The sequence below is a fragment of the Dipodomys spectabilis genome, unplaced genomic scaffold (genome assembly GCF_019054845.1).
Source record: "Dipodomys spectabilis isolate Male_0828 unplaced genomic scaffold, ASM1905484v1 ptg000089l, whole genome shotgun sequence".
NCBI lineage: Eukaryota > Metazoa > Chordata > Mammalia > Rodentia > Heteromyidae > Dipodomys > Dipodomys spectabilis.
In genome coordinates this window covers 9,878,957-9,898,297 of record NW_024870766.1, presented here as the reverse complement: position 1 = coordinate 9,898,297, position 19,341 = coordinate 9,878,957, and the positions used below count along the sequence as shown (strand labels likewise).

At 35.0% G+C, this 19,341-nt stretch overlaps 1 protein-coding gene across 1 annotated transcript in view; it reads right to left on the bottom strand.

The window, feature by feature from the left end:
• Nucleotides 1-19,341, bottom strand: part of Sema3a (semaphorin 3A) — a 222,638-nt gene that overhangs the window by 12,228 nt on the left and 191,069 nt on the right. The window contains exons 13-15 of the mRNA XM_042684788.1: nucleotides 15,172-15,213; nucleotides 10,168-10,325; nucleotides 4,849-4,916 (exon numbers count right to left, since the gene is read on the bottom strand). Of these exons, the coding sequence (XP_042540722.1) occupies nucleotides 4,849-4,916; nucleotides 10,168-10,325; nucleotides 15,172-15,213 (268 nt within the window). The remainder of the gene's footprint in view (nucleotides 1-4,848; nucleotides 4,917-10,167; nucleotides 10,326-15,171; nucleotides 15,214-19,341) is intronic.

Sequence of the window (19,341 nt, the reverse complement as noted above, 5' to 3'; positions counted from 1 at the left end):
TATAGCAATGGATTAGCAAACAAAGCACAAATTATATATATATATATATATATGTACACACACACACATATATATATATATATATATATATTACAGAGGAAGATTATCATAGAAACATTTACTTCAAAAGAGACCAGGAAACACAGAGTTTAATATTTTATTTACTTTTCCCCTAAGAGATAGAAACACCCATTTGCTGAAGCAGAATCCTCCCATAAACAATAATAAAAACTGCATTATGTATTTTAATGGTATGCAATCCTTATAACTTGAGGAATTAAAGAAAACCATTGCAAGCTTAAAATCCTTTCTTTTTAAACAGTTAACTTGTAAGTGTGTAATCAGGTGATCGCTGATTATAGATTCAAATCCAAAAAGAATAATAGATATTTAACTCCAAAAGGAATAAGAAGAGCAAAATAATTCTACCTTCTTATTAATTTTGTATGTACACGTGTTTATACGTTATACGTATTTAATGTGTAACATCAGAAGACAATGACTGCTGATCCCCAGTGAAGAGCATCAAAAGTATTGATGACAATCATAACAGATGATACTGATAGTGACTTGATTCTAGGATGCACAGCCATTTACATTTTAGTATCTCTGGTATCAAAAGGTATCACAATTTCCCTTTGATCTGGGTTGAAGTTACTTTTTCCAGAAGGAATTCTTCCTTATTTCTGCCACATATGTGACACTACTAACCTGATGCCTATGTATATTAAACCTTCTGTCTAAAGATTTGTGTCTACCCTGGTAGTGGGAACTAAAAAACTAAACTTTCTTAAGGACTACTTTATGTTTTAAGTAGTGGATTTTCCCCATTTTCCTTTCTCCCATGATTTTTATTAAAGGAGACAACTTTCCTTACTATCTTCATTTGTATGGGAGTTTATCATTTAGCTACTACTGAATCATTTTCATTCTTCGCCCCACGCCACAATCTTTTATTAGACTACTCATCCTGAAGAGTTTTTCTTGCTTAACAGCATATAAAATTTTGAGACATTTTATATTCTGTATTCGTTTCTGACTTGACAAAATTTGTTAATTTATTGAAGTTGGGGATTTTATTAAGGATGACATCAGCTCATTCATCACATCTTAAAGTTCCTCTGGGTGAAATGCTCAGATTTGTAGTTGGAAGAGGGTAAAACACAGGCCATTATACACTGCTACAAAATACTAAATTTATAGCTTAGTGGACCATAAAGATGGCACTGCCAAAGATACTTTATGAAATTTGGGAATTATTTTGATGCCAACCATGACATAAATCGAGATGGACTTGCTGTGGAGACACTTTGGAAGATTGACTTCTATGAATATTTTACTGTGAGATGCTAAAAGAGAAATGCCAGCATGCAGAATAGCCAAGAAAACTATTAGGAAGTGAAATTCAATGAAGCCTTTAAAGTAGAAGATAGAACATGAAGTATTTCAAAGATCCAGAAAGCTAAGATGATGTTATGATTTAAAATAATGTTGGTATTTATGATGTAGCTTTTCCTTTCTGGACATATAAATCATAGTATAGCTCATTTTGGTTTCTAAGCAAGAGGGAATCAGAGATACGTAGGAAGGAAATTGAGTGGGCCAGTCATTTTCTTGAATGCAAATTTGGCCAAGTTCCAATTTTATCCAAAGCAGTCATTTTAGGGAGGGGAACAGATTGGAAACAACCTGAGATTTCCCTTTAGCTTCTTGTATGAGGTGTGATTAGGATGAGAAAATCTGCTAGCACACATGCACTTTTAGGGTTTGAGTCTAAGAAATTTCTGTGTAACTGGCAGGCAGGGATGGAGAAAAGAATTCTCCTACGAAAGGGAATTGGAAAAGGTTTTCTCTTCTACCAGGACTGATTCACTGCCATTGCTACTTCATATGAGGAAGTAGTGAAGTGTAGCAAGAGAATGTTAAAGGTTACATCTAAAGGGGAATTTCTTCCACCTTAATTCTGAGTTGCTTTATATATAACCAGTCTACTGAAACCTCAGGATATGTTAAATATAGAGTGTTATACAATATGTTTACCATTACAGCTGGAAATGATCACACGGAGGTGCATAATTTGGCTTTGTGTTGCTTAGGAGCTTTCCATGAAAACTCTCATCTCTTTATTTGTTTCCATATGAATACATATATTTTATTAAATGTGAGAGGTGACATTAGCAAGACAACATCCATGATTTAACAGGGCTGGGCTCGGGAGTTTTGCCTGTTTTACTTTCAAATATTGACATCAGCTCTTTTAAGGTTCGAATGGTAAGTTTAGCCTGGCAAAGTGGGATGCCTGACTAACCTTTTAAACATTTGAAATTCACTGTAATCTGTGGGTGTGGGTGCGTTTTCTATTTGGCCAATTAACAACACAAGTAGACAAGGAACAAACGGGCCTTCACTAAAGGAATTTTATTTCTGTGGAAATTCTTAGCTTCTTTGCCCTTCCCAATTATCATAAGCATCCAAGTTGTGTCATTTCCTTACTAAAAAAGAAAAGGAAAATATCCTACATTCACTCATTATATATTCCTAGTTAAAAAAAAAAACCAAAAACCAAAAACCAAAACAAAACAAACAAAACAAACAACAAATACATGCATGAAGCCCTGGGTTCAATTCCTCAGTACCAAATAAGCAGAAATAACCAGAAGTGGTGCTGTGGCATAAGTGGTAGAGCCTTGAGCTGAAGAGCTGAGGGACAGCATCCAGGCCCAGACCTCAGACACTATGACCAACCAAACCCCAGCCTCCCAAAACAGCAACAACAACAAGACAGACAGGACAAAATTTTGTCTATAATTAAACAGTTTTGTGATTCCATTTTTCACAAATATTTCCTTTTTTATTTATCCATAGCACATCATCAACATCTGAAATACTCTTCAGACCCCATTCAGTAATCAAAGAACCTGTTTATCTAGTGTCTCACTTTTAAGAGAATTCCTTTATTTTTATATATAGACATGCCTATTTTGGACACAAATGTTACTATGCAATAGTAGTTGAATGTATTGAGTGGATTGCTAACCCAATGGAAGTTATTAGTAGAATGATATATACATACAATCTTTACTAATTCTCAAAAACATTAGTGTTCTCCATATGATGATGTTTATAAGATGTGTGTGTGTGTGTGTGTGTGTGTGTGTGTGTGTGTGTGTGCATGCTGTGCACATGTGTTTTCCAGTCCTAACTCTTGAACTCAGGGCTTGGGAACTGTCTGTAAGCTTTTTACTCAAGGATAGCATTCTATCACTTGAACCATAGCTCCACTTTGGCTTCTTGTGGTTAATAGAGACAAGAATATTTCAGACGTTCCTAACTTGTCTGGCTTCAAGCCACCTCCTGAATAGCTAGGATTACAAGTGGGATACCAACACAGTCATCTTACACACAGATTCAGAGGATGTTAACTAAATGTGTTTTTTTACCATTAGGAATGAAAGCTGGGGTGGTACTACTTGTGATAGTATCTCATTGCTTTTGTTTTTGGTGCCAGTTATGGAGCTAGAACTCAGGGACTGGATTCTATCCCATAGGATTTTTTCTCAAGGGTGTCCCTGAGCCATTGCTTTACTCCCAGTCTTTTCATGGTTAATTGGAGATAAACAGTCTCTCAGATTTCTCTGCTCCAACTGGCTTTGAAACAGGATCTTCAGATCCCAGCTTCCTGAATATCTAGGATTAGAGGTGTGAGTCAATGGTGCCAGCTGGCAGTATTTTCTTAACATGAACATTCTACATACTAGTAGCAGATAAAAGTTAAGGAAAGGGCATTAAAACAGTCAATAGGAGAATTATGCATAGTGTTTACCTTCTACTCTTAGCATTGTTAACTGAATTGTTCTTAGCATTGTTAGTTGAATTGTTCATTAGCTACATCATTGATAAATTTGCCCAGCAGAGGGAAGCATAACTTCATTATTATTGTGTTCATTAATGGCTGAAGGGGAGTAAGCATACAATATAACTGCACTGCATTTTAAATCAAAGCACTTGATGTTTCAGCATTAAATAAGTTACTTTAACATATATAGATCTTGATGTTTCATAAATGAAAGGTATATGGTCCAAACAGCCCAGTTCAAGGAAGTATCTGAGTAGTTCTTTTATTTATTTAGCAGCTTCTTTCTTCATAGCCCCTGTAAGCCTGGGACTGCTTATATATCATACTCTTGACCATCTTGTCTGTCCCCTTACTGCCTTTTATTTTTCATTGCTTGTAGTACAAGAAAGAAATAAACAAACAAAAAACTGTTGCTTTTTTTTTTTGCTATAAGAAATTTGAGCTGTAAATCTGGTATCCAAAGTCATAAATTTATCATACCTGTTATCATAAAGTGTATGTTAATGGTTTGTGTTCTTTAGTATTTTTGTTCAGATACATTTTCTTTTCTCTAGATGTATTTTTTTTCTTTTCTGTTCCTTTCTTTCTTGCTTTCTTGTTTGTTGTTTTCTTTCTTTCTTTCCTTCTTTTTTAATGCCAGTCCTGGAGCTTGAACTCAGGACCTGGCTTGAACTCAGGACCTGGGTGCTGTCTCTGAGTTTTGTTGTTCAAAACTAGCACTCTAACACTTGGGCCACAGCTCTACTTACAGCTTTTTTGATGTTTAATTGGAGATAAGAGTCTCACAAACTTTGTTACCCAGGCTTCTTTGAACTGTGATCCTCAGATCTCAACCTTCTGGGTATCTAGGATTATAGATGTGAGACACTGGCTCTCAGCTTCCAGCTGTGGTTCTTTAAGTATGTAATCCAAATGTACATGATATGCATATATATATATGTTATTGCTTATGACTGTAGCCTGGTATAAACAGGCTAAAAGTAGTGACTTACCATGGTGTTGTAAATCTGAACAGTGAGTGAGCGGGTCTCCATTTCTTATATCTTGCCGTCTTGTACGTCTAAAACAATTATTTAAAAAGTATTATTTTATGTCTACTTTTCCTCTTAGGAATTTCTCATAAGAATAAAGAGGAGTCAAAAAAATCTATATTAAGACTCCAGGAACTTAGAAGAGATGAATTTATACCCAAATGAAATACTTTTAAAAGACAGTTCTTTTTGTAACACAAAAGTATTCTCCAACATTGAGAAGCAAGTATACCAACATATTAGGAATGGATTTAAAATATCTGATATAATCAATAATAGGATATAAGTCCTTTTGCTAAAAGAGCACATTCAATCACAAAGTAAGACTTAGAAGTTTTAGGCTTATCTCCTGAAGAAAAAGGCACAAAAATTTAGGGTAGCAACATATTTTTTAAACAAACAGACTTCAAGTTTTCTCTGATTCTTATGTCTAAACTTAGAGATTAAACTTCACATGAATTTCACAATTTCCTTGTGCAAATACATAATCTTTAAATAGGCTTTTGTGAATGTTAAAATATTTAGATTGATCATTCTTTAAGTTTGATTTAAAAATTTTCTTTTGGTTATATCAACGTTTAATTAATTAATTATTTTTTTTTGTCGGTTGTGGGGCCTGAACTCTGAGCCTGGGCTTGGGCACTGTTCTTCACCTCTTCAGCTTAAGGCTACCACTTGAGCTACAGGCACTTCCAGCATTTTTGTCTTATGTGGTGCTGAGGAATTGAACCCAGGCCTCATGCATGCAAGGCAAGCGCTCTAGCACTGAGCCACCTTCCCAGTCCAAAGTGTTAAAATATTTAGACTGATCATTCTTTATTTAAGTTTGATTTAAAATTTTTCTTTTGGTAAATCAACATTTAATTTTTTTCTTTAATTTTAACATATGGTTGTGATTATAAACTGATTTGCTAATGAATGAATAAAAAGTGAAAAGCACTACATGTTGAATTTTTCCCCTTTAGCCAAAGATAGGTAAGAGAGATTTGATGAGTTATATTTAACAGAAAGCTAAATTTGTTTATAAAAAATCAAAATTTCTTTTTATATCCTATAGCTCAAAGAGGATGATAGGTTCCATACAGCTGAGCATTCTAATTGTCAACCATCATCAAGAATTGCCTAATTCTATTAACCAATCCTAATGGTTAACTGAGAAAGAGGAGGCAAACTCTTGCAATTATGGTGCAAAATAGATTTATAGTTTGAATAATATGCCATATATTGGGACTGGCTTTCTGTAATATACAAAGAGTGGAAACACTTGACTGTTTTTTTGCAGCTATTTTAATGGGTATTGTCTGGCCGCAAAACTAGTTATCATCTTTAAAAAAAAAAACCAACAGATCTCACAAAGGCCATAGAAAATTGGAAATATGGAAGTTGTTACTGTGTTCATAAATTTAGAAGTCTAAAGTATTTATAGATTTCTATTTGTAGAATTAGTGAAACTATCAAACAGATGTTGCACATTTCAAAATTGAACCAACAAGAGAACTTATGAAATATGAACCACAAAGCACTTGGAAAGACATTTTTTCACTGCCATTTATGCTTTAGAAAAGTGCCATGATAAAGAATATAAAACTTGTAAGGCCACTAAACATCTTTTCAAAAGACACATGAAATTAGATTAAGTGAAATCTGTAGGGCATAACAAAAATGTGTTAATGAAGATTCTTTCAATCTTGAATTGTATACACAATAAACATACAGGTTTTAGCTTGCTATAGAAGTCATTGTGATTTTGCTTTTATCTTCATCCTGTAAGACTTGCTTAAAATTGATTATTAACTTAAACATTACTACAAATTTTTCTTTCCAGGAAATATTTTTCATTTTTAGTTTAACATAAATCCATACTTTTATCATAATATTAAAGATCTGGAGTCATAAATCTGTGTAACTTTTTTTGTTGTTTGTGAGGCTTGAATACATAACTCTTTTAAAGAACATTAGCCATAATAAATAAAAATAAAATAATTTACATGGCTTCTAAGATAAGGAGGCTTGCTAATGCTAGTTTGTATTTTATGTTTCAAAACATTGATATACATGCTATTAATTTTTAGGCTCATATTCATTTTTTTTCAAATTTCCCTCCATTTATTTTTTTATTGTTTTTAATTACATGGGCAAGATAATGAGTACATTTCTTATCAAGCATTGTAGCCTCCTCCTTTGTTTCCCCTTCCCATCCCTTCCCATCCTCCTCCAGCTCCTCCACCCAATCCTCCCCGCCCCCCCTCCCACCAAAGTTGTAAAGTTCGTTTTCGACATAACGACTTGTACTTCTCATTGTTGCAATGGGTCCACCTGTATCCCTATTTAAACGACTTGTTTTTCCCCTTTCCCTCCACAAATTATACCAACATCAAATACAGTGAAAGCAGGGGTTATACGTGGGGGACCAAAGTTCGTTTTTCGACATAACTACTTGTACGCTTATTATTTAATAAGCCCTATGTATTATGTTCATCTGTTTCTCTCATTGCTTAAACTCTTAATCTGCTAAATATCAACAAAGAAAGGCAATAAAGAATAGAAAACATTTTAGATGGTTATTGGGCAAAATGAGGGAAGGATTTTTTTTTCTTTTTGTCAGTAATGGCGTTTGAAATCAGGGTCTGCACACTGTTCCTGAGCTCTTATGCTCAAGGTTAGTGCTCTACCACTTTGAGCCACAGCTCCACTTCTGATTTTCTAGTAATTAATGGATTCCTGTCCTGGCTGGATTTGAACTGCGATCCTCAGATCTCAGCATCCTGAGTAGTAAGATTATAGGCATAAACTATTGACAGCCATCTGGAATTTTGTTTTTCAAACCACAAGTGAAATAACTTTTATAAATTTTGGAATAAGTTTAGGAATTTTCTGTATATAATGAAGTTTTTGGAAAGTAATGTTATATTAAAAATTCAAATTATTCCTACTGCATTTAATCATACAATATTTCACAGTATATTTAATCTAAATACACTATCCATTAATTTCTAGGTATATATAAGGAACTGTTATTCAAACATGCCCCCAGTAGTTTTAAGTGTTGCCAAGAACATATGTAAAATGTATATTAAATGCACACAGATAGATGGACATGTTGTACATGTTTTTATATTTCAGGTTCCAACTTTGCAAACATAAGAAAATATAATAATTGTAGAATGATATTTAAAAATTGGTGTGCAAATTAATATATTTGGGAATGCTAATTTTTTTTTTCTTTTTGGGTCCGGTCGTGGGGCCTGAACTCTGGGCCTGGGCGCTGTCCCTCAGCTCTTCAGCACAAGGCTAGCACTCTACCACTTGAGCCACAGGGCCTCAGGCATGCAAGGCAAGCTCTCTACCACTGAGCCACCTTCCCAGCCCCCGGGGAGGCTAATTAACCAACATTGTTGTGTCTTAATGTATCAAATACAAAACATAAGGGATGTGTGTGTGTGTGAGTGTGTGTGTGTCGGTTGCATGGCTTGAACTCTGGGCCTGGGCACATATCCTTGAGCATTTCAGCTCAAGGTGATCATCCTACCAGTTGAGCCACAGCACCACGTCCGGTTTTCTAGTGGTTAATTTGTTTCTATCATATTTATAAGATGATTTGTATGTTGCTTTGCATGTCCCTCCTCCACAGTATAACCCATACTTTCACTGTATTTGATGTTGGTATAATTTGTGAAGGGGAAGGGAAAAAAAAAAACAAATCGTTTAACTAGGGATACAGGTGGACCCATTGCAACAATGAGATGTACAAGTCGTTACGTTGAAAAACAAACAACTTTGGTGGTGGGTGGGGGGAGGTTCGGGTCGTGGGAGGGGAGGAGTATGGGAAGGGATGGGAAGGGGAAACAAGGGGGAGGCAACAATGCTTGATAAGAAATGTACTCGTTATCTTGCCCATGTAATTGTAACCCCTATGTACGGTATTCTCAAAATAAATAAATAAATAAATAAATGAATCTCATGGACTTCCCTGCCGGGACTGGCGATCTTCAGATCTCAGACTCTTGAGTAGCTAGGATTATAGGCATGAGCCACCGGCACTGGGCTAAAACATATTTTTGGGGGGGCGGGGAGGTTATTTATTTTTTTAATAAGTTTTTTATTGTAAAAATACTGTACAGAGGGGTTACAATCACATGAGCAAGATAGTGAGTACATTTCTTGTCAAGCATTGTTGCCTCCTCCTTTGTTTTTCCCCTATCATCCCTTCCCTCCCATCTCCACTACTATATTCCTCCCTCTCCCAGATCCCCTCACACACCCCCTCGCCTAAATTGTAAGGTTCGTTTTTCGACATAGCCTCGTGTACATCTCATTGTTGCAATGGCTCCACCTGTATCCCTATTTAAACGATTTGTTTTATCTGAGACAAGCAGAAAAGGTCAGATAAGATGATGTTAAGCGAAATGAACCCCAAGATAAGGACACAAGTGCTTTTATCTTTCTTGTTATTGTTTCTAACATATTTATAATGTATTTATACCATGTGATTTTTTGTTGCTTTGTATGTTCCTCCCCCACAGTATAACCCCTGTTTTTCATTGTATTTGATGTTGGTATAATTTGGGGAGCGGAAGGGATAAAACATTTTTAAAACTAGATTTCTTTCTTTCTTTCTTTTTGTTTTTTGGTTGGTTGTGGAGCTTGAACTCTGGGCCTGGGTGCTGTTCCTAAGCTCTTCAGCTCAAGTCAAGCACTCTACCACTTGAGCCACAGTGGCACTTCCAAAACTAGAGTTCTTTATAGCTGTGCTTATTTACATTTCTTAAGACTCCAAAAGAAACAAAGCACTTTTGTTTGAGAATTTTCTGTTTAACCAATTAAAAAAAAAAGCCCTATGGAAATTTAAGCACAATATACAATGGGTGGCATTGAGAAATCGGAGAATTTTAGGGCAATACTACGTTTTAGTTAAAAAGTACTAGACCTAGTCTCAGTTCTGTCTACAACCTCCCTGTGACCTTCATCTTGTATCCTCCAGGTGAAATTAAGCTACCAAGTCCATCACTGTGCTGTCATACATGTCCTTCATTCGTTTACGAAAGCCATTTGTTCCCCTTCACTTAGTATCTAGGTTTTCTACTATACATGTTTTCTAGTTGTTTTGTCCATTTTAAGGGAAGAAGATATAAAAAATAAAACAACTGACCTCTACCACCAACTCCCCACATCTTTCTTGCATCAGAAACAAAAGTTGATGTGCTTTATTGAAGAAAGTTGTTTTAAAATGTGGAATCCTATACATTTGGCAGCATCTATTTCATTTTTAATTTCGCCTACCTTTTTGCAGTAGGGAAATAGCGAGAGCATGATGAGCCATCCCAAGCACAGTAAGGGTCCTGAGCCAGGCAGCACTCCGCGCAGGCTTTGCCGTAAATGTCACACCGGTGCAGAGGCAGCTGCGCAACCCCGGCAGTTGAACCGACATACAGTTGTTGCTGTGGAGAGAGTTTACTCTTATGAAGAAAAGAAGTCTTGAGTTCGACATCTATAGTTATAGGTTTATTATTTTTTGTACAAAACAGTGGCTTTCATGTTGATATTTTCATGCAAGTCTATGTTGTGTACTATCATCATCTTCACCCCATTACCCTCTTTTCTTCCTCCTGCTAGTCCTCTTCTCCCCAAACTATCCCCTTTTTGCTTCCTTTTCTTTTCTTTAAATTTAGATTCTACATATGGAGAAAACGTGCTATTCGTAGGAGCTACTTAGACTTATAAACAAATAGTGTTTATGAATTTCAAAAGGCTATTATTAATACCCTCTTAAAAGCCATCTAATATGACAATTTAAATTGGAGCAAGAGCAAACTCTTAAGCATTTGATTAAACCAGATTTAAAAAAAAAATTTATTGTGAAAATACCATACATGGGGTTACAGTTACATGAGCAAGGTAATGAGTACATTTCTTATCAATCACTGTTGCCTCCTCCTTCGTTTCCCCTTCCCATCCCTACCCTCCCATCTCCCCATCTACCCCCCTCCCGTAAAGTTCATTTTTAAACATAACATCTTGTACATTTCATTGTTGCAATGGGTCCACCTGTATCCCCATTTAAACAATTTTAAACCAGATATTTTTATTAATCCTAAGAATAAAGAAAAATACATGTGTAGATGCTCCATTTTATGTTCTTAATAATTTTCTTTTCTACTTCTATTTTTCATTTAGATGAACCAAAGCAATGGTTTAATCATAATTCTGGCTATGCATTCTGGACTGTCTTGAAAACACATTTTGATCCTGATGCCCGGCTGCCCTATTACATTGCCAAGGAAGTATAATACCCTCTACTGAGCAGGGTAAGGTAGAACTAGGGGGTGACACTTGAAAAATTTGTGATTCAACACCAAAAACCTACCTTGGAAAATAATTTTAAATAGCACTACAAATTACATCACATGGAAAATATCATCAGATGGGAAACAGATACCATTGGTGCCACTTACAAATTAAAAGTTAATATGTATGGACTAAGCACTGGTGTCAGTGAGCTTGGCAACTTGATCTTACCATACCTTAACTCTGTGCTCTGCAGACATTCACATAGAAATTTCTAAAGACTAATGTCCTTATCCAAAGAACGAGTTTAATTCACTGCATGAGTTCATTTATGTAGTCACCAGATAAACCATGAAATTGTAGCCATTGAATGAGATAGAATACAGAATATTAAGGACATTTCTAGCAACTATTACTTTAAGATTTCAATACCCCCTTGAAAATTCTCTGAATAAAGTTGAACTATATAACATATGTCGCATGACACAAAACAAAATAAAAAGTAGAATTATTTTCTGATTTATCCTCAGCATATCCTAATTGGTTCCATCACTCCTTTTACTTGAACTAGAGAATTGATTAATTAGAGTAAGCCTTAAATAAAAATTATGTACATGTGGAAACAGGTAATGGTAATACACAAGTAAAAAGACTTCAAAAAGGTGCTATAATGTCTCCAGTATGTAGATGTAGAACAAGTTTCAGGAAAGTCTACAGTTGTATGCTCTTTTAACGTTAGAGAATTTAAAGTTGCACTTAAATTGACATAGTTAAAATTGTGTTTCCAAAGACTTCCATTTGTGAATTATAAAAAGAGATAATTTGAATGCAGACTGAAGTATCTATTAGAATGTAAGAAATTATTAAGGGGATAAGAGATGTTTATGAAAATACTTAAAGATAAACATATACTTATATTTTAATATCAGAGGACTAGAAGCATGGCTCAAATGTTAGCATGCCAGAGAGGATTGGAAAATATGAGCAAGAGCAAATGAGTCTCTGAGTTCAAACCCTGGTATCATCACATGCAAAACAAACAAACAAATGTTGCAGAATGTTTGAAATCAGAAAAGTAAAAGGTTAAAATAATATTACTAAAATTAAACCATTGTAGAAGCACTCATTCTGGTAAATGCTACTTTACTTTAATAAATAGGGAAAATAAAATTATGATATATACTACAAGATGCTCAACATATTACTATAATCAACTTAAATGTTGTATTGGATGCTGTTAAAAATCAGCAAAGTTAAGAAATGATGCTTAGAATGAAAAGGTGTCCATTCTTCCAATAGCCTTTCTTTTAAAAAAATCTTTCTAAAAACTGAATGGAAGCAATTTTAACAGGATAAAATAATGAAATAAATATACTATTTATGAAGAACAAGAGAACAGTTTAGAATGTTGTAACAAATACACAAACACATGAATGTCCTTAGTGTATACGAACACACCAAGCCAAATGAAATGATCCATCCATATTTTTTTTGGGGGGGAGTCAGTCCTGAACTATTTTTGAGAATTGAATTCTTGGCCTCTTGAACTCTTCGGGGGCCTGAACTCTGGGCCTCGGTGCTGTCCCTCAGCTGTTTAGCTCAAGGCAAGCACTCTACCACTTGAGTCATAGCGCCACTTCTGGTTTTCTGATGGTTAATTGGAAGTAAGAATCTCAAGGACTTTCCTCTCTGGGCTAGCTTTGAACCACGATCCTCAGATCTCGGCTTCATGAGTAGCCAGGATTACAGGTGTGAGCCACCAGCTCCTGTCTTCATCTATCCATTTTTAAAAAGTTGATGTAGCCTTTTGGGTGTTGTGGGGGCTGGGGAATCTTAGGATAATAGTTCAAATTCAGCAAGGACATGATAGTTAGTGACACTCAATTAATATAGCCACTGAAAAGCTGGGAGTGTAGCTGTGGCTAAAGTGGTGGAACATTCGTCTTCTGCAAAGAAAGCTTAAGGACAGGACACAGACCCTGAGTCCAAACCCCATAACCTGCATGCGTGAACACACACACACACACACACACAACCTGCATGCGCAAACATACACAACTACTGAACATACGAGTTACATAAGAAAAAAGCATGCCTATGCTTAGCTAATAATTCTGAAGAAGACTAAGCAAGATTCATGCATGTGCATTTTTAGATATGTGAAATCTGTGTAAGGAAAGAGCTAAATAAAATATCTAAATCTGGCATATTTCTTTAGGAGAAAAGCAGATATAGTACATTGAAACCCAGAAATATGAAAAGTGAAATATTGAAATGAGAATCTATAATATAACAAAATGCCAAAATTAAATACAATTCATTTTAACCAAAACCATAGGATTATTAACGATAAGATAAAGTAATTATGCTCTCCAAATGAAATACAGTGGAAGTTTGCAGGCACCAATGAGTACAATCCAGTTACCAGCAAGAACCCACTGTGCTTTTTCTGCCTAATTTAACATCACCACAGGCATTTTGAAGGTCCTCCTTAACAAGTCAGAGGCTCTGAGCAGGTCATCACTCTATTTATCCAGATAATGAGTTATAACACTACTCATCTCACTTGAAACAACTTTAAAAATGCCCATAAGGCTGGGTGCCAATGGCTCACGCTTGTAATTCTAGCTAGACAGGAGGCTGAGAACTAAGGATGGCAGTTCAAAACCAGCCTGTGAGATTCATCTAAAATGAATCACAGAAAAAGCCACAAGTAGCACTGTGGCTTATCTGGTAGAATGCTAATTTTGGGCAAAAAGGAGCACAGGGACAGCTCCTAGGCCCAGAGTTCAAACCCCAAGACCAGCAGAAAATAAAATAAAAGCCCATAAGCATGAATGAAATTGAATAGTTCAATAAAACCCACCTTCCTCTCAGAGATAGAAAATGTAGGTTACGGACACTTATTTCTATCAGAAGACTTTAAATTGATACTATTTTCTTGGTCAGTTGGTGATATGGTGCATTAGTAGACAATCTTTTATAATGTTTTCTTTAATTTACTAAAATATTTTACTAAAGTAGGTACAGAGGTGATGCAATTAGGATTGACTCTGAGGTCTAATGGAGAATAAACATTTAATTTAAAAAATCATTATAGGAAAGATTATCCCTGTCTAATTTCCATCCTGGAAATCCCCATATTTCCTTGCCAACATGTGACAATTTTTAGATAACAAGAACAGGTGAACACATATTTCTGAAGTGTGAGATACCAGAATCAGGTCAATGATATCTACATTCCAAGTTGTCTAAATAGCTTGGAGATTATCAATCTATTTTAATCCATCTATGCGGAAAGAATACACATTGAATTTCATTGGCACAGTAAGTTAGTGTTTTGTTCAAGGGATAAAGCTGGTCTAAGACATGTAAACAGTTCAGGAAGAAGAAGAGCCAACTCATTTCTATTTTTCACAGTTCCGCAAATAAGTTTTTACACCAGTGAGTGTCACCCTACTTTTCACTCTGAGTTTTATGATAGGTTAGCTAGTAACTAATTTCAAATCCGTAGTAAACAATATTTTGACTTCGATGCCAATATCCTTAAAGCCATATAAATACTATTTTCTTAGCCTATAACATGTATTTATTCCTGTATGCAAAGTACAATTAAATTACAAATTTATTTTTATTCTAAAATATCTGGTACCATTTGTTTTCAATTTTTAATATTCACAAAAGATGAAAATAATTTATTAGTTAGCTTTAAGAATGTTCTATTAAGTAATCAAAAATAAAATTCTATAAATTGACATTTGCAATAAGTAATGATTTGAGAACTATTACTGTGAAATGCAAATGAGTAAAACAGTGTCAGGACAATTAACATAGCATTTGTTTACATTCTTCTAGTTAATATCAGTGGCATTTATTTTCCTTTAGCTATTGCATATGATTGTTAACAAATCCATGAATTATGGTAGAAAATAAGATTTATCAATCTTCAGTAGAAAATTAACAAAATATAATTTTGAGTGTAATAAAAGATGACAGTACCTGTTTAGTGGATAGCTCCATTGCTGAGATAGTAGTTGGTTCCTAAAGAAGACAAAATGAAAGTATTTGAGAATCATTAGTCATTAATGAATTGCCCAAGGCACCATAATAAGCTTTTAGGGAGATAGAGAGATAATTTCTGTGCTCACAATGAGCACTATAACTGGGAAATAAGACACAGTAAAGAAACATGCATAAGTAGCTGTCAAATGTGGAGTGGACTAGTATATGTCTGAGACAAGCAGAAACGGTTGGATAAGTTGATGTTAGGGGAAATGAACCCCAAGATAAGGATCCAAATGTTTTTTTCTTTCTTGCGATTGTTTCTAACATATTTGTAAGATGATTTCTGTGTTGCTTTTTATGTCCCAGCTCCCCTGCCTTCCCCACCAGGGTATAACCCCTGTTTTCACTGTATTTGATGTTGGTATAATTTGTGGAGGGGAAGGGAAAAACAAATTGTTTAAATAGGGATACAGGTGGACCCATTGCAACAATGAGATGTACAAGACCTTATGTCGAAAACGAACTTTACAACTTTGGCTGGGGGGTGGGGGGGGGCCGTGTGAGGGGGAGGGAGATGGGAAGGGATAGGAAGGGGAAACTAAGGAGGCAACAATGCTTGATAAGAAATGTACTCATTACTTTGCCCATGTAATTGTAACCCCTTTGTACAGTATTTTCACAATAAAAAATATGAAAAAAATGTGGAGTGGATAAAAAGTCAACATCAGTATCAACAGGTCAAAGTGCCTGAAAGTTACCCAGTAATGTTTGTTGCTCATTGCAATAAAAGACAACTCAGTAAAAGTGTATTGAAAAGTACTTCTTTTTGGAGGTGAGAGTGTTAGGTGATTCAGGATTTTAAAAAAGTACGGTTTTATAGTCAAGCATGGTGGCTCATGTTTGTAATCCTAGGTACTTGGGAGATAGAGACCAAGATGATTTTTCATTCAAGGATAGCCAGGGCAAAAGGATCACAAGATTCCATCAAAACCAGTAAAAAGCTGGAAATGGTGCTGTGTGCCTGCTGTCATAGCTACTTGGGAAGCATAAATAGAAAAACCAAGTCATGGTCCAAGTTAGCCCTGGTATAAATGTAAGACCTTCTTCAAAAACAAAGCAAAAAGTGGTAGAGTGCTCAGGCAGTGTAAAGTCTGGAGCTTAAACCCTAGTACCACCATAAGAACAACAACAACAGAAATGTTAGACTTTGTTTCATCCTGGTTGCTGTTAAATTGCAGAGATAATTCTATGATTAGTTATCTTCATAAGCCATTTCAAAGAAAAAAACAGGATAATCCAGTGGTTGATGTTGAAGTATAAATACCCTCACTGAACCCCTTTCTTCAGGCAGGATGAGGAGATTCTTGTGACTTGGACATTGCTCATGATTTTATACATAAAACACTTAACAAATAGGTTTCGTGCATAATGTTCTTTCAAATTACTCTCATTTCTCTCTCTTTATCTTTCTCTCACAATACACACAATATCATCTTTGTTTTTTATAGTGTTTATAATTTTATGTATGTACGGGTGGATTATGCTTATACATATATACACTATAATTTATCTCTTTTCTTCTGAGTTTTCCAATTCCATTTCAAGGTACAATGTGATGTAATCCCAAATGAGGTCTTTAGGACTGGTACGAAGATGATGTTATAGAACTCATCATCACAAGACATTCTTAGTATAGTAGAAGATGACTTTCAAAATTGAGCATTGACATACCCACCAAAAACTATATTTTCATTTCATTACTCACTGGATATTTCTGGGAGTCTACCCTAAGTCTAATTCTTGCTGGATTGTTTTTGTCAACTTGACAGAGAAATCCTGGGGCAGAAAGTGAAAGATCCACAATAGGAATTAGACTCAGGACTGAGAGGTTAGGAGGAGGACAAGCAAAAGAAATTCAGATGACTTATCCATTGTTTCCCCCAGCTAGTTTGACACAGTCATTTGGGCTGTTTATTTCATTGACATATTGCAAGTGCCTACAATTACACTTAACAATGAAAAGTTCTCAATTGTTACTTTAAGTGAATGAACTCTGCATATTTATCTTTTTATTTAACTCAGTTTATTCCTCCTGTCTTATTTGTATATAATTCAAAGCCAATCATCATCTAAAGTATCTTTCCCCAACTTTGACTTTACCTGGAACTTCCTTCAAAATAATATAAATATTCTATATATCATTTTCCTTTGCTGTCTTCCTTTGAGTCTCTATGTCTAGACCTTCCTCTAGAGAGTCTACTTGTTTCAAGAGCTGAAGTTACTGATAAACCCTGCCTTTCTGAAGGGATATCTTTCTAACTGAATTTTAGTCTTAGAGTTCATATGCCACTATTATTTCTTCTTGACTAAACTTTCATTAAACTCCCCTTATGCTATTTCATCTTAGTCTTTACGCTAATCATATTATTCTGCAGCCATGCTTCACAAGCTTACCTGCCCTCACCCCCATTCTTTTTCTCATGCTGACTTCTTTGTCTTCAGATCACAACTCTGAGTTGCTAGCTACCCCTGTGCTGCTTCAGGGTTGCAAAGAATCTACTCAAGCCCTGTGTCTGAACTGAGAAAAAGGTTTTCTTACCAAATCTAAGACAACTTGCCTGAGACACAAATGGGACAAAGGATATAGAATGTGTATTAATTTAACGGAGGCAATTTAGAGATTTCCAATAGGTTTCCATTTCATAGCTTAAACAAATAATATTCATTATCAAATATAATAATGATCCACCATAAAGATAATGATGAATGTAATAACTTTGAATTGTATTTATGCCAAGATAGGACCTTTAGCATTTTGTAACATCACATCATAAAATTCAGTAGGATAACTTATCACAATCATTCATTTTTGATGGAAAAAGCTGAAAATAATATGTGGGTTTGCGTGATATTATAATAAACAAACCAGAGCAGAAAAAATTCCATGGCAATTTGGTCTTTTATAACAACCTCACATGGTAATAGTCTAAATAATGTGGCTAAATAAGCAGCTAGCATCTTGTAGATTTGCATGAAAAAAAAAAACAACTTCTTAGGCAGAACAAACTAATTTAAGTGAAGTGAGAATTAGCTGTGTGCAAATTCTTTTAAAAATGAACCTGATTAATTGTATTCATTTGTTTCATATCCATAGCAAACATCTATAAGGCCGATGAAAATAAATTATTTAATTTACAAATTGCAAAACATGAAATGAACCCTAATACACACCACATTCCGGATTATGAATTCAACATTCTTATGGTCCTAGAGTTTCTTAATTAATAGAGGTTTATTTATTATTTAGATCACAAGATTAATAACAATCTGGAATAATATGGGTTCTACACTGCCTGCAGTTGAATTTTAATAGACAATATATTAAGATGACATGCGTTTAAATGAGCTATATTTTTTTTCTTGAGAGCTCGCTGATGGTAGAAATGACTTACATTTAAAACAGATGTAGCTTCATAAGCATTTTTTTTTCATGAAACTGGCTTCAATTGCAAATTTAATTGGTGTTCAAGTAAAAATGAAATTAAAAACTTAGCAACTTTTCAGGGTTTTCTATTACTCCAATTTATCCTGTTTTTCCCAGATATTTTAATCTAGTCTCTATTAAACTTTTGCACTTGCAAAGCTTTTCAACCTGCTGATGCTAGGAGATTCTGAGATAGCTCACTGGATGCTAAGCACACAGTGCTCCTTTAGAATGAGTTGATAGAGTAGGTTTTGGAAAGTATCAATTATGTTTTACATCTGAATGAAAATTAAATGCCTTCATTTGTTTGCTCAGCTGTTCCTGGAATATTGTATAAATTGGGTCTAAAATGCATGTGTTATTGATGTAACTGCCTTGCAATCCTTTACAGGCATTATTACTCCAAATAAGCCCATTATTCCTAAATGCACTGCAAGTTGATTTAGCACTAAAGTGTTTCAAAAGCAAAACCCTTTTGAACAGGATTGGAAAGATAACCCTATACTGAAGAGTTCATGTAAAAAAATCAGCACATGTCAGGCTTTTATGTCTTTTGAATATTCAACAAGCTATAGATAAGCTATCTTAAGAAATAAGATGACAGGGCTGAGGTAGTTCATGCCTATATTCTCTACCCAGAAGCCTGAGATCAGAGGATCACAATTCAATGCTAGTTTGGC